This window comes from Neopelma chrysocephalum, unplaced genomic scaffold, assembly GCF_003984885.1.
Source record: "Neopelma chrysocephalum unplaced genomic scaffold, ASM398488v2 Primary Assembly neopelma1_141, whole genome shotgun sequence".
Lineage (NCBI taxonomy): Eukaryota > Metazoa > Chordata > Aves > Passeriformes > Pipridae > Neopelma > Neopelma chrysocephalum.
This window is the reverse complement of record NW_020897803.1, coordinates 1,532,302-1,547,245: the sequence shown is the minus strand read 5'-3', so window position 1 is coordinate 1,547,245 and position 14,944 is coordinate 1,532,302. Positions and strand designations below refer to the sequence as shown.

Genomic DNA, 14,944 nt, shown 5'->3' with positions numbered 1-14,944 from the left:
GTCCCCAGCTGCCAAAGCCAACTCGACTTTAGCAGCTTTATCTGCTGGTTGTTAAATGCAATCAGATCAATAATGCTGCACATTCCTGCCTGTTAATACCTCCCAGTTACCGTCCCACTTCTGTCAGGTTCATTACATCACCTTCTTTTTGCCCTGTAAATCTTTATTTAGCTCTGCCAGGAGCTCTGAGGAGAACGTGCTCGTTTCCTTCAGCAGTCCCTGAGTGCTGCCTGACCACTGCCATTCGCTGCCTTCACTTGACATTAAGGAATTAGAAAGGGAAATCCAAAAAGCTGCAGGAAAAGGGGGTCAAATCCACACGGCCACCAGCACAGATGGAGGTCACACAAGCTCCCAAGTTGCCTCAGCAGTGTAATATCCATGACATTGTGACTAATGCCCATTAAATAACTCCCACTTACAGCCAGAACTAGCAAAATAAAAGGAAGTCTTATATCACTGGAGCAAAGGTGCTGGGGCTTAAAGGCCTGGAGAATCATGGAAAGCTTAAGCACCAGGCCAACACCTGGCTAAAATTTTCCACGGCTGCTGCTTCCAGTTTGCAGGGTTGGAGATTTTAACGAGACCTCCATGATACCTGGTACCACTCTTAAAGCCAGCCTGCTTCTTTGTGCCAGACTACTTTTTTTTTTTACAACACAGTGGAAATGAAAACCCCGAGGCAAGCTCTGCCAGCTGTGGGGCAAGGCTCAGAAACGTGAGCTCCGCTAACCCAAAAGGCAGCCCACAAATCAGGAACCCTGCATCTAATTCACCCTCCAAATCAGGAACCCTGCATCTAATTCCCGAGGGTGTGGAATGGGCAACGCTGGATTTAGTCCTCCCAGTGGCAGCAATGAGGATGTGCTGGCAGGGGCTGCTACGTGCCAGCAATGCCAGAAGCAGGACAGGCTCAGAGGGTTGAAAGCTTTGGTTTGTACCTTTAAGGTGCCTCAGTCTCTTGAGCAGGTTGCTCTACACAGCTCAGAGCCCCACACAACACCGAGGCTAAAACACAACAAGTTCCACCTCACCATGAGGAAGAACTTCTCTCCATGGAGGGTGGCAGAGCACAGGAACAGCTGCCCAGGGAGGATGTGGAGTCTCCCTGTCTGGGGACATTCCAGACCCACCTGGATGAGTTCCTGTGTCACCTGGGTGACTCTGCCTTGGCAGGGGGGTTGGACTGGGTGATCTCCACAGGTCCCTTCCAACCCTGACTATTCTGGGATTCTGGGATTCTCTCTGCCATTAAACAGAACATTTTAATAGAAATTGTTAGGGAACTGTCGCTCAGGTTAAATTTTTATTTAAGGTGACATTTTGCTATAAATCCACAATAAAAAAGGTGAGTGTGCATTTTTTTCTTTCATGAAAAAGAATTCTGGTTTGCTCTGAAACACTGAAACGTGAAAGAAGGAAACATCATTTTTACACTGGGGCATTCTGCCCCATTGGGAAGTCCCACAGAGCTGATAACTTCTCCAAAGACCTCAGAAAACTGAGCTACAGCTGCCATAGTTTCAGTCAACCAAGCTACCAGGAACTAACTGGGAAACTCTGCAATTCATAGGGAGCTTCAGAACAAGCCCATAAATCTCTTTCCATTTTGAATCCCAGAATCATTTGGGTTGGAAAAGACCTCTGAGATCATCGAGTTCCCCCTGTGCCCGATGCCCACCTTGTCCCCCAGCCCAGAGCACTCAGTGCCATGGCCAGGCCTTCCTTGGACACCTCCAGGAATGGGGACTCCCTGGGCAGCCCCTTCCAATGCCTGACCACCCTTTCCAGCAAGAAATTCCTCCTCATGTCCAACCTGAGCCTCCCCTGGCACAGCTGGAGGCCGTTCCCTCTCCTCCTGTCCCTTGTTCCCTGGGAGCAGAGTCCGACCTCCCCCCAGCTCCCCCCTCCTGTCAGGGAGCTGCAGAGCCAGAAGGTCCCCCCTGAGCCTCCTTTTCTCCAGGCTGAGCCCCCTCAGCTCCCTCAGCTGCTCCAGCCCCTTCCCAGCTCCATTCCCTCCTCTGGACACACTCCAGCCCCTCACTGTCTTTCTTGAAGTGAAGGAACTCTGTTGCTTCTCTTTCCATTCCAACGGTAATAAATTGCCAAATACAGAAAAATCTACACTGAATGTCATTCAGTTCAATCCCTCTCCTTGGGAAAAATGCAGATTCATTGAAACTTGCCCTGTACCAACTGTACTGTGGCCACTTTCCACCCTCCCCAGGCCAGGAGCTGAGTCAGTGCTTGAGTCTTTTGGGAATAAACAGGAGTTTCCACAGGCATACAAATGAAGTGTGTGCTCAGAGACCTTGGGACATCAGGAATTCAGTAACACCATCCTCACTCCGGCAGGGGGCGCAGCAGCACCGCAGGAATTTTGGGAATTTGGGATGAAAAATGTAATTCTAATCCCCAAACCCTCTGATGGCTGCGGCAGGAAATGCTCCTGGAACTGTTAAATCAAGCCCTGAATGAGAGCAGTACTTTTTTCTTCCTCATGAAAATAACTCTGAAGAAATTAAGGTTATTGTTGGCCTCAGCTCATTCTGAAATCCAAATTACTTATCCCAACGGGACCTGTGACAGAACAAGGATGGAATAAAAAATAGTGGCCATCCTTACAGTGCACAGAAAGTTTGTTTCAGCTTTATACCACAGACTTTAGAGCGTGTAACTTCAGCCTCTGGGTGCTTTGTAAACAACAAAATAACAGATCCTCAGAAACACCTGGGTGCTTCCCATCTTAAATAGAGCCATTCCAAATGGGGGGCACTTTCTTTTTTAGCCTTTACCCATTCTGCACAGTGATTTATACACTTCACAGTTATCCCTGCAGAGTTATCCCTCATGCCAGAGGTCTCCAAAATACAGGAGCGTGCAAAGCCTAAACCGCAGAAATTCTACCCCAGAGTTTAAAAAAAAGGGAGTGAACTGTGGGGAGACCACAAACAAATATGGATATTACTCCCATTCCCAAATCCCCTTCTAATAGCAAAATATCTTCTTGATGATTTGAGGCAGATTTGCTGCATTTCCAGCTTCCAGCCTCTCACTCCCTGGACTGAGGGGAGCAGAGTCGGGAGACAAAACACTCCTCATGGGAAGGGGAGACAGATCTCACTGTGCCTTTTAGGCAATAAGGAAAACATGCTGCAGGGCTCCAGACAGAATGAGAGCTAATCCTCCTCAGCCAAATTTATGCAGGAGGGAAGACTGAGAGCCAGGAAAAGCAGTAAGAGATGAAAGGAACAGAACTTGTGGCTCTGCAAGCCCAATGCAGCACAGATTCCATGGGGGAAGAACAAATCATCCCCAAGATGATACTTTTCACATCAATGAGAGGTAAAAATCCCAAGGTCATCTCAAGAATAACCTGTTAAGTAAAATTACAGTGAAGTAATTGCTTGCCACAGAGCTGATTTGCAGCTCTAGCCCCAACCTCTGCATATACAAGGGAGCTTCAGATGATGAAAGAGCTGCAAGAGATGTTGGATTTAACAGGAGCACCAGCAGTCGCTTCAGGGAGGTCGACTCCCAGAAACACAGCCCCGCTTTGCTCCTCAAGACCTCACACTGAAGACCTCACACAAGGCAATGGGAAAGCTTCCTTAAAAAAAAAACAATTGTACAGCATTTCAACAGCATCTTTCTATTGAAAATACACAATATGATCTGCCCCATGCCCTTTGCTGCCTTCACAGCTGATGAAGAATTGCTAGTGAGGAAGATAATGATAAGACAGCACGATCAGTCGACTGGATCCTGGATTTCTGGGGAATGGATGTGCCTACAGGTGATGTGTATCTGCTGGCACTCTGGCCTATCAGTGTTTCACCCCCCTGATGAAAGGGAAGCTACACTGCTTGAGGACCAAAGACAGAATCTGTGTGCTATAAATAAAGCATTCAAGAGAAATCACAGAGCAGATCTGCCTGGCCAGCCAAACTGCCTGGAATCAACAGGGACACAAATAAATAGGTCAGTGGGTATTTCATACTTGACTGCTCTCTGCAAGAAGCTGTGTAGCTGAGACCAAAAACCCAAGACACAGCCACAATGTCCCAAATAAAAGCACTTTTTAAGTCCTCTTTTTAAGATTTTGCGTGGTAACGAATCCCTGGCAAAGCAGAGGGACAGAAGAAGAAAGGCTTCAATATAACACTGTGTTCTACAAACACCTCAGTAGAGGGAAGTGGATGGGGAAGATCAAAAAACACCTGCCTCCCAACTGCAGACTTGGGTGCAGATCCTTGATTTCACTCCCACCTCAGGTTAAATCATCCCAAAGGAGAGCACTGACATGCTTTAAACACCACCTGAACATCGTCCTCAGAGGCCTGTTTCATATGGCAACTACAGGTGCTTCCAGAAGCTGCCAGAGACACCCCACACCTGCTGGTTGAAGAAATATCCCTCTCCCTTTGAGGAGCAACAAAGGTGAATCCCACCTCAACATTTGCTGTGTTTTGAAGGAAAGCAAATGTCAGGAGAGCTCCAGCTTCTGTGGCGCCCGTGGCCTCGAAGGGAGAGCGAAGGAGCTGGCTGAGCACACCACAAGTGAAGGGCAGCTGCAGCCAGAGAAATACAAGGGAAAAGGAAGCCCTAAGGCTTAGCCCTGTTCCTGGGGAGCTATTCAGGAAGGAGGTGGTTTGGCCCACCAGAAAATTCACATGGTCACAGCAGGACACGGGAACACAAGGAGCTGTTCCACACCACTGCGACAACTGCACAACCCAGCTCGGGAGAAGGTCACATAGGAGGACAGGCATGACTCGGGTTGAGGGCAGCACAAAAGGAGTGTGTCTGCAAAGCAGCAGAGGTGGGAGGTCTGGTTTTGCCATGAAATGCCCATCAGCCATGTCCTACATCTTCATTTTGCATAGGGCACGCAGGGATATTACTCTTCTGAAGGCACACGCTGGGATGCTCGGACACATTTGGCAAACCCTGCACTATCTCACCCTCAGCAAGGGAAAGGACCCTCAAAGACCCTCCAAATAATGCTGCAGAGAACTGACAGTGGCAGAGAAACTGCTTGTTGAGCCCCTATGTTCTGGAATGTCAATGCTCTACCTCAGGAATCACTACATCCCGTAAATACAGCAGTCCTAATTCCCAATTCTTTGCACCCGGGGCAGACACTCAGTGAAAAGTTAAGGTGTGAGGACTCAACGCTCAGAGTTACAGGGAAAAAGCCCAGGCAAGGATGAGAGGATGGGGCCTGTGAGGAGCTGCTGTTAAGTAGTGAATGGGGGCATCTTGTGGCCGTCTATAAAATGTACACGACTACCTCGATTTTTTTCAGCACAAAAGCCTAACTGGGAAAACTTCCATTAAAGTTGAAAGGGGAAAATGTCCTGAAAATGTTTAATTTTAACTGCCTTTGGGGGTTTAGCCCACATTCTTATGTGAGGTTGCTTTTATCAGTCCCCTCAGAGGGATTTGCAATAAGCTGTTTTTGAAGCTTTCTTGTTCCCGCTATTCCACTTGCTACGAATATCCCACTCCCAAAGCCAGCCTAGCTTCCAGCTTTCCCTTTCCCCACTATATGTTCCCATCAGCTAAACATTTTTGCTAGCTCACTATATTACAGAATATTACAGAATCCCAGAATCATTTAGGCTGGAAAAGACCTCTGAGATCCCTGAATCCAAATTTTGTCTGATCCCCACCTTGTCTCCCAGCCCAGAGCACTGAGTGCCACATCCAGTCCTTCCCTGAACACCTCCAGGGATGGGGACTCCACCACCTCCCTGGGCAGCCCCTTCCAATGCCTGACCACCCTTTCCATGAAGAAATTCCTCCTGATATCAAACTGAACCTCCCCTAGTGTGGCTTGAGGCCATTTCCTCTTGTCCTGTCAAATCACAGGATCCAAACAATAGGTTTTCAAGGAAAACCAGAGCAGCATCCTGAAATGTTGCAGCAGGCTGTACATCCCTGACCCTTTGTCTGCAGACATGACTCAGCTTGGTCCTGAGCCTGAGCAAACTGTCTTTCCCTGTGGGTCCTTCACTCAGGCTCAGCATCATGTTAATGCCCTCACAGCATCCTGGGTTAGCTCCAGTTTGCACCTGGACTCATCCCAGAAGCCCCTACACCAGGTGACTGCAGCAGTTGGACATGTTCTGGGAGAAGGCTGACTTAACACCAGTGAAGTGCATCAACAGCCCCACGCCTGCTCCAGCTTTTTATTCCAAAAAGTTTCATAGTTGTCAAGACAATTATTTTGACATTTATGAAACCTTTGGCTTGAGGGGGGAAAAAAACCACAATTATTTTGACATATCCAGATGCCATTTAGTTTTGGCTGAAAGTCAGAATTCACCTCAGCTCAGAATAGTTTTAATTAGCTAGAAACAACTTCATTTTGGCCATTCCATTAATTTTTCCTGCTTTTTAAATTATTCCAAAAAAACTGAAGCAAGGAGGTGTCACCAGTGTCCTCTTCTGTTTTCAGGTACAGGGGGACATTTAGAAGCTGGGCAAGTAAGACTTGACTAAGCAGGCAGGTAAGAGGAGCTTTCCAGTTATCCCACTGCAACAACTGATGCCTTACATGCTAATTTAGGCTAGCAACCACTGAGGAGGCAGTCCTGCTCTTCCTCAACCACTTCTTTTATCCAGCCTTTCCCTCAGGTCCTGTCCCTGGTCACAGAGAGCAGAGATTGGAGCTGCCCCTCAGGAGGAAGCTGAAGATCCCACTGAGCTCTGACCTCAGGCTCTTCTTCTCCAGCTGAACATTCCAAGTGCCCTCAGCTGCTCCTCGTGTGGCCCCTCCAGACCCTTCACCACCCTCATGTCCCTGCTCTGGACACTCTCATGTAGCGTTTGATCCTTCTCACATTGTGGCTCCCAAAACTGCACACAGAATGCTTATACCCTCTTCCTTCCCTTGCCATGGGCAAGGGATTTTCCTGTGGGCAAATCCAGAGGTAAAGGCACCTCCCGAGCTGCCCAGAAGTGAGTAATTAGTTCTCTGTGGTCACAACTAGAGGATGTGACACGCATTTGGTGAGGGCAGATGTGTCACAACCTGACCACGAACACAGCCATCCTTCACTGGTACCACTGCTGACACCTGACAGCCTCCAGATCCCCCCTGCATTATCTGCCCAGGGCACTCAGAGTGCAGTTCCCCTCCCTCCCACCACGGAATTTACACACAGGGATCAACGGGGCTACACCAGCACGTAGCAAATGTGAATCCTCCTCCTGGTGGTTTCCACACCGAGCCCAGTACCTTGGCTGCCCCCAGCAAACACCAGGGTGCTGTCACCCAGCTCAGGGGGGTTCTCCAGGCGACGTGGGGGCGGCTGCAGCAGCTTCTGCCCTTCCTCTATCTCGGGGTGGGTGCGCACGGTGAGACACAGCGCGGGCTGCACCAGGGCGTCCTTCAGCAGGGCCGAGTCCAGCTCCTCAGCAGCTCTCTTGTTGATCTCCACAATTTCATCACCAGCTTTCAGGCCTGTGACAGAGAGGAACAGGTAAGACTCGCACGGCAATGCTCCCCACAGACATCAAGGAGCTCAGCCGGGGGGGTGTGAAGTGCTGGTGCCTGTCTAGACAAAAAGTAATAATTTATGACTCCAAATGTAGCAGAATTTGATGGACTTTTGTGAGATCTGTGGTCTGATCCCTCCCGTAGGAAGTCCCTCACGATGTACCAGCAACAAGATATCCCCTTTTTCCTAACTCTGCAAGGGGAACAGCTGCTGTGCCACACACCTCCCTACACAACACATCACTCCTAAATAAAGAGATACAGAAGGACAGTCGGACTTGTGAGGTACTGCACACAGGATGGGGGAAGGTTGGCAGCTGGGCTGGATTGATTCTTGCTTTTAACTTTCTATATAAGCTTTTATTTGAAGTGGGCACTGAGGAAGAGGGAAAATATGTCCCGCTCTGCCAAGGTGTAGGACTTTGCACCTCCAGGCCTACCAGTCCTACCAGGGTGTCCCCCCGGCCCTTCTTGAATCCCAGCCCAGCACACGGATCTACAAAAGGCAAGTCTGAGCTCATGGTAAGTTAGTCATGGTTTTTATCCAGCCTGATTTCAGGAGTTATTTATAGCAGCAGCAGTGCCCAAGGGAAAGGGGGATCTGCTGAGGGAACAGCTGACTCCTGCACATCCAGGGGCAAGGCAGCGATGCTGATGGACAACGTGCAGCCCTCAGAGGGGACACGGGAAACCTGACCTTCCCCACGGCCACCTGGGCCCACTCTCTGATCAAAAACACTGCACCAGGGTTTAATCCCAAATACACTTTAGGGTCAGGCAGGCAGCAGCAAGTCAGGGTGCACCAGTGCTGACAGCCACGGACGTTGGATCATCCCGGTCACCATCCTGGCATTTACAGGGATGAGAGCTGGAATTCACAGGGTCCAAGGTGAGCTGCCCTCGTGCCACCCAGTCCTCTGGCAGGACAGCCATGCAAAGGATGAGACTTGCCACCTTTAAGCCTGGATGAAAGGCCAGACTCGATGAGCCTGTGCTGTGAGCAGAGCTCAGTTGCATCCTCCAGGAAACACAGTACCTACCCACATTCATGGAAAAATGTGGAAGGGAGGAGGCTAAAGAGCTTCAGCCTTCTCTAGGAAAATGGAGACCTTTCTAAATAGGTGTAATTGTGCCCAGAAACTGTAGTGTGGAGTGTGGTTTTGGAGAGAATAGAGTGAACTAGATAGAATAGCTACAAAGTAAATGGACTGTAAAATCATATTTGAAAAAAGGACCAAACAAGGCAAGTCAAGCATTTTGCATTATTTCATTTATTCTACTTAGTGATTCTGTGGCACAATAGTAGCACACTAATAGGTCTGCAACCATAAATATTGTATCTGGGGCTTCATTTACCCTCTGTAAACCTTGTTTTGAATTATCTGGGATAAAGCATCGTGTCTGTCTCAGTACAGTCAAGGACCTCAAACTCTGCTAACGCAGACCAACAGAAGAAACAAAAAGATAAATCATAAAAATTACTAGGAGAAAGTAAAGTCTTCTAATTGGAGAAAAGATTGGGAATGAAATGCTATATCTCATCTGGTGAGACATGCATGTAAATAATGGGAGGCAGAGGGAGTTTCCCCCCCTGCTTTCAGTGAACTCGGGGTATCTTGTCACAATATCCTGCCAAGTGCTGTTCATGTAGAAGTGGCTTTTCAGATCAATTCTGAAGAGCAACATAATCCTGAGTTTTCATCAGATGTTTTAGCACTCCAGCCCCACAGGAGGCAGTCTGTGTTCACACATCCATTCAAACTGTTCTTCAAACAGTAACTAAAAGCAGAACAGGGAAGCCCTGCTGAAACCCCCTCCATCCTCACCCTCACATTTGTTTTGCTCCCCACAGGAAGCCCCCAGGGTTTCATTTCCCTGTGGCAGGCTGGCAGAGAGCCCCCCAACCCCCTGCTCAGGGCTTTTGGCAGGATATTCATCCTGTTAGCCAGGGAATTGTACGGGGCCAACCCAGGGTGATGAGGGACAGGAAAGAGAAAGATGGTCTTGTCAAGCTTAACAAATACACACAGCAGCCTCCAGAACCACCTATGTGGTTTTCTGAAGCTGGGGTTAGAGGCCACAGCTGGGTGAAACTCCAGGCTGTTCCCCAGCCCCTGCCCACAGCTTCTTCCTTCCTATTTCTGCTGTCCCTGCACTGTGCCACTTCTGTCCCTCACTCCCTGCCACACAAACCAGCTCCACCTGCCAGGGGGTCACAAAAACTGCCACAGCAGTTTTCTACCCAGCCGGGGAGCCGGGCTGGCTCAGAGTGCCAGAGTCAGCACAAGGCCAAGGGATGGAGCAGACCAGCTTTTGGAGCAGCTTTTGGCAACAGCCAACTGCTGAATAAGCGCTGCGAGACCATATAACCTCTCGCCAAGAAAACCCTGAAGGTGTTTCTGAGGACTCTGTGTCTTCTTACTCCTCATGCTGCCCATGTTCTACTTCAAAATCTGGTTAGTTCTCAGCTGCCTGGCTCCCTGAGCAGCCCATCCCATGCAGCAGCACTGGCACATCAGGAATGGCAATGAATGGGAAAAGCAGTCAGGACACGGCAGTGTCAGGGCTGGCCTCAGCTTGGATAAAATGCAGTTAAGCCATATCCTGCTCTGCCCTGGGATGAGCTGGCAGCCTAGTTATCCCTGCTGGCTTCTGGTCCAAGCGCTGCCATGCTTACTGCAAAGGCTGGAAGCAGAACCAGAGGCAGCAATCCCAATCACTGGGAGCACTCTGATGCTTCTACTGTATTTGTTTATGCTGCAGTGACTCACTTGAGAGGGCCTCTGCTCCTCTTTCTGGCTAGAAGGGACACTCTGACCCTGCTACACACACAGCAACTCCAAACTGAGGGGTTGACTGTGCAGCACAGCTGATCCCAAGAGCAGGACAGCCCTGTATCCAGCACCAAAGGTTCTTCCCAAAAGTCCCTATTTGCTTTTGGACTGGGACCCTTGGTGTGTTTGTAAAGCTCCCATTCCTACAAGCTACACCAGGATTAAACCACTTTGGGAAGTGTTTTTACCTTTTTTGAAAGCTAGGCCTGTCTCCTTGACGCCGTTCACGTAGAGCCGACGAATCCCTTCTTCTTCCACGGAGGACAGAGAGAAACCTGGGGAGATACCCAGAGAGCTGGTCAGGAAAAGCCTGTCCTAACAACCAGAGACACTACAGAGCAGGCTGTGCTTCCCTGCAGCGAGCAGTCAGGAATCCCTCCCTTCCCCTTTCCCTTAAACCTCTGCAGACATTACGGGAAAGTCAAACAATGAAAGCGGCTTGAACAAAAAACCTGAACTGAATTTCTGAGTTTATGTATAAATCAACTACAGCCTCATTTGAGGATACCACAGCTGCAAAACATTGGAACAGACTTCCAATTCTGTCGCCACAAAAGGTCTCTTCAGGAAGTTTTGGTGTCTGCAGACAAAAGCTGCACAGAGCTGTGGTTTGGGACACACACCGACAGCAGCTGGGAATGGGAGAGCTCTGGCTGATGTGCCACCCTGAACTCAGACAAGGCACACCACCTCCTGCTAAAGCACAGGGCTGACTTCTACTTTTTCAGATTCCTGGGCTGGACAAGTTGGTAAAAATGCTACTTTCTCTTTTCCCTTTTATTTTCAGCTGCTCATGGCACAAGCTGTTTTTTGCCAAGTCTCAGCTCAGTGCACGTTTTGTGCTACACAAGAGACTCACAGAACAGCCTTATAGTGGAAGTACTGACACAGCCTTAATTTAAACAGAGCAAATGGTACTGTTACGTTTTGTTTGGGTGACTTTCCTGCCATTTGTGTGTGACACCGTAAGATAACAACGTGTAAAGGAAATACAAGGAGCCTGGTTAAATGCGGGTTGTTTATTTACTGTTGAGAGTTATCTAAAGCAGAACATTTGCCTTTCTGAAACTTCATGGCTCCCTGAATGAGTGCAGGCAACCATTTGCTCTCTCTTGTTCTGACTAGAAAAACATTTACAAACCTCTGGGGGGAGTCCCTTGTTTGACATGGAATCAGCCACCAGCCAAGAGGTGCAGATGTACTGGGAGCCTATTCTGACCTTAGGATTCCCTTCAAGTTGATCCTTATGGCTGAGAGTTATTTTTTTATCCATGATTTAAAAAAAAAAAGGGAAGAAGAAAAGAGGGGGAAGAACGTGGCAGCCTAGAAGTGAGAAGCATATGGCCTTCCATGACTTACTGAGCTACTTGGAGCCTGCATGTGAGCTCCTCAGGCTGAATCAAATGAAATTTGTGAAGCTCACTCAACACTCCAGCTTTGGCAGAGAGAAAACCCCTCGACTAAAAGAGCAGCTGTAAAATATGGTAGTTACTGGCTGTCATCACCACAAAGCCTACCTGGAAAACCCTGATCCACAAGCATAGCAGAGCATGCCCAAGACTGCAGTTTGAGTCAGCACAAGTGATCAGTTCCCAATACCACCACCTTTCTGCAACTGAAATGCTGGTTTGGAGCCAAACACCACACAGTTAAAACCAGGCTGAGCTGCAGCTCACTGGGGCTCAACTGTGAGGAGATGAGAATGCCCAAGCAGTCCCAGGCTCCACCTCTCCTGTGGGGAAAGGCTGAGAGAGTTGGGATAGTTCAGCCTGGAGAAAGAGAAGGTGACCTAATTGCAGCCTTCAAAGACCTGAAGGGAGCCCACAAGAAAGATGGAAAGAGACTATTTCCAAGGGCCTGGAGAGACAGGATAAGGGGGAATGGCTTCAAACTGACAGAGGGCAGGGTGAGATGGGACATTACGAAGAAATTCTTCCCTCTGAGGGTGGTGAGGGCCTGGCACAGGTTGCCCAGAGAAGCTGTGGCTGCCCCTGGATCCCTGGAATGTTTGAGGCCAGGTTGGACGGGGCTTGGAGCAACCTGGGATAGTGGAAGGTGTCCCTGCCCTTGGTAGGGGGTGGGACTGGATAAGCTTTAAAGGACCCTTTCAACCCAAACCATTCTGTGATTCTATGATTCCTCTGTGATCAGACCTCTGCCTCCTTCAATCCATCAGGTTTAAATGCACATGTAGTTGCTTCTTAATTCACCTCCCAGTCCTACCCATAAATCTTGAGCAGTTATTCCTGGCAGAAAGGGTGTAAGGAGCAATTAAACACGTTGTGCTCAGCTCTAAGGGACGAGAGATGGGCAAGGATAAACTGTTTTATTTCCACAGTTGTGGCAGTGGCTGGGTCTCAAACACAATTTGCAGCAGCAGCACGTCTGTCTCACAGCAGTGCCAGTGCTTTTGCTGCCACCCAGATGAGAAACACTTCAGCCAAGTGTGTGTGTGTGTATATATGTGTGTGCAGTTTATATATACACATGTATAGTAGGAATGCAGAGTTTCCATCTGGCTGAATTCCACAGGGGCTCCACACAAACACGTGTGCTGGCATCGCAGGGGAGGAAGGGCAGGAGTGGGTGGAAGCAACAGCGATTGCATAAGCTGGCATTCCTGCCAAAAACATTATTATCAAACTGTGCATGGACTCTGAAACACAGGTGGGAGGAGATGGGTGGTGACCCAGACAGAGCCTTCTCTTCACTGCGAAGTTTTGATGACAGGAGAACAAAAGTCTGCAGCTCTGAGTGCTCGTGGCCTCACTGAACCAGCACAATACCTGAACAAATCTGCCTCCAGATAATCCCCTCAGCCCCCTGTGAGAGCCAGCTGCTGATAAACATGCCAGCACCTTCCTGGGACTTGGTTCTTACTGCTGGTGCACCCTGATTTCTGCCTGTACAGTCTTGGCAAAGAGGGAAAAAGTACCAGCCAAAGAGGCAAGAACATACATGCCCAGGCATCAGCAACAGCATCCCACTGAGAGATCCAACACTGGCAAGGTCCAAAACACTGGCCACACACTCCAGGCACACTAGTGGGAGTAGAAACACTACAAAACACTCCCCAAGGTGGGCTTGCCCTGCGATGTGGTGCTGGAACAAGATGATCTTTAAGGTCCCTTCCAACCTAAACCATTCCAGGATTGCATGATTTCACACCAGCTTGTCACTGCATGGACACACAGCACTGCTTCTACAAGGAACAGACTACAGAAATTCCTCTGTCATTTAGAGGCAAAGTAAGTTTCGCTATTTTCTTCCAGTGAGAGAAAATCCAGGTTTTTAGGGTGCTTTCAGCATTCCCTCCCCACAGGGTCAGAGCCACTGCACAGCCACGTCCCACGTCTCACAGGGCTGATCTCATTTCACAGGACATGACAGTGCATTTCACGGTCTTTCCCATTTATTACTTGGAAAAAAAAGAAGAAATAAACAGGAAATGCTACAACACCCCCAACACTCACAGTGCTTTCAGGCACAACATAATTATCACTGGTTAATACTTTTTTCTTAGGCCTTCAATATTCAAGCCACAGTCAGAGCCACTGCTTTGTAGCAGAGCTCAGTGTTCAAATGGCCTGCAGCTGTATAATAAGCAGTTTGGGGACTCAGGATTATTCTAGTCACTGAAACAGAATATTTAGATAAACAGCAAAAAGATGCAGATTGGCTTCCTGCAGGGTAGGCTGCACAGATAACTTTAAAACACACCCCAGAACTGTAATTGCCAGACCAAAGGGCAAACTCACCAGGCTGGAGGTCTGTAACCTGAAATACTTGAAAGCTAAAAGGAGTATGAACAACCTACATAAAGATGAGAGATTTTGCTGAAATTACACAGGGAGGACTTCCCCTGCTTTATGTTTTGTGCTCGATCGGTCGGATGTGTCAGGTTCCGGCTCCAGGCGTCCATGGGACATCCTTGAGGGCTGGGGCCAGGCTCCCCCAGCCTCAGGAACGTTGGGGTGAGGCAGGAACCCACCTTGGCAGGTGGGGAAAGAGATGGAAAGCCTGTTTTGGGACAGCCACAGACCTCAAGATGCCTCCCACCCAGAGGGACACTCCCAGCCGTGTCCTCGTCATGACGCTGGGTGGAAGGACTCAGGGGGTGGGAAAGGTGGAAGGAGTGAAGGGGTGGAAAAGTGGAAGGGGTGAGGGGGTGGGAAAGGTGGAAAGCGTGAGGGGGTGGAAAAGGTAAAAGGAGTAAGAAGATGGGAAGGGGGAAGGAGTGAGGGGATGGAAAAGGTGGAAGAAGTGAGGAGGTGGAAAAGATGAAAGAAGTGAAGGGGTGGAAGAAGTGGAAGGAGTGAGGGGGTAGGAAAGGTGAAAGGAGTGAAGGGGTGGAAAAGGTGGAAGAAGTGAAGGGGTAGGAAAGGCAGAAGGAGTAAGAAGGTGGGAAGGGTGGAAGGAGTGAAGGGGTGGAAGGAGTGAAGGGGTGGAAAAGGTAGAGTGAGGGGGTGTAAAAGGCAAAAGGAGTAAGAAGGTGGGAAGGGGGAAGGAGTGAGGGGGTGGAAAAGGTGGAAGAAGTGAAGGGATGGAAGAAGTGGAAGGAGTGAGGGGGTGCAAAAGGTGGAAGAAGTGAAGGGGTGGGAAA

The 14,944-nt window shown here is 49.1% G+C and overlaps 1 protein-coding gene across 8 annotated transcripts in view; it reads right to left on the bottom strand.

Moving 5' to 3' along the window:
• The window catches only part of TIAM1 (T cell lymphoma invasion and metastasis 1), a 164,652-nt gene that overhangs the window by 26,853 nt on the left and 122,855 nt on the right, over positions 1-14,944 (bottom strand). For all 8 annotated transcript variants that reach the window (XM_027699788.1, XM_027699787.1, XM_027699789.1 and 5 more), the window contains 2 exons: positions 10,530-10,616; positions 7,247-7,471 (listed from right to left, as the gene is read on the bottom strand). In XM_027699788.1, coding sequence (XP_027555589.1) covers positions 7,247-7,471; positions 10,530-10,616 — 312 coding nt within the window. The remainder of the gene's footprint in view (positions 1-7,246; positions 7,472-10,529; positions 10,617-14,944) is intronic.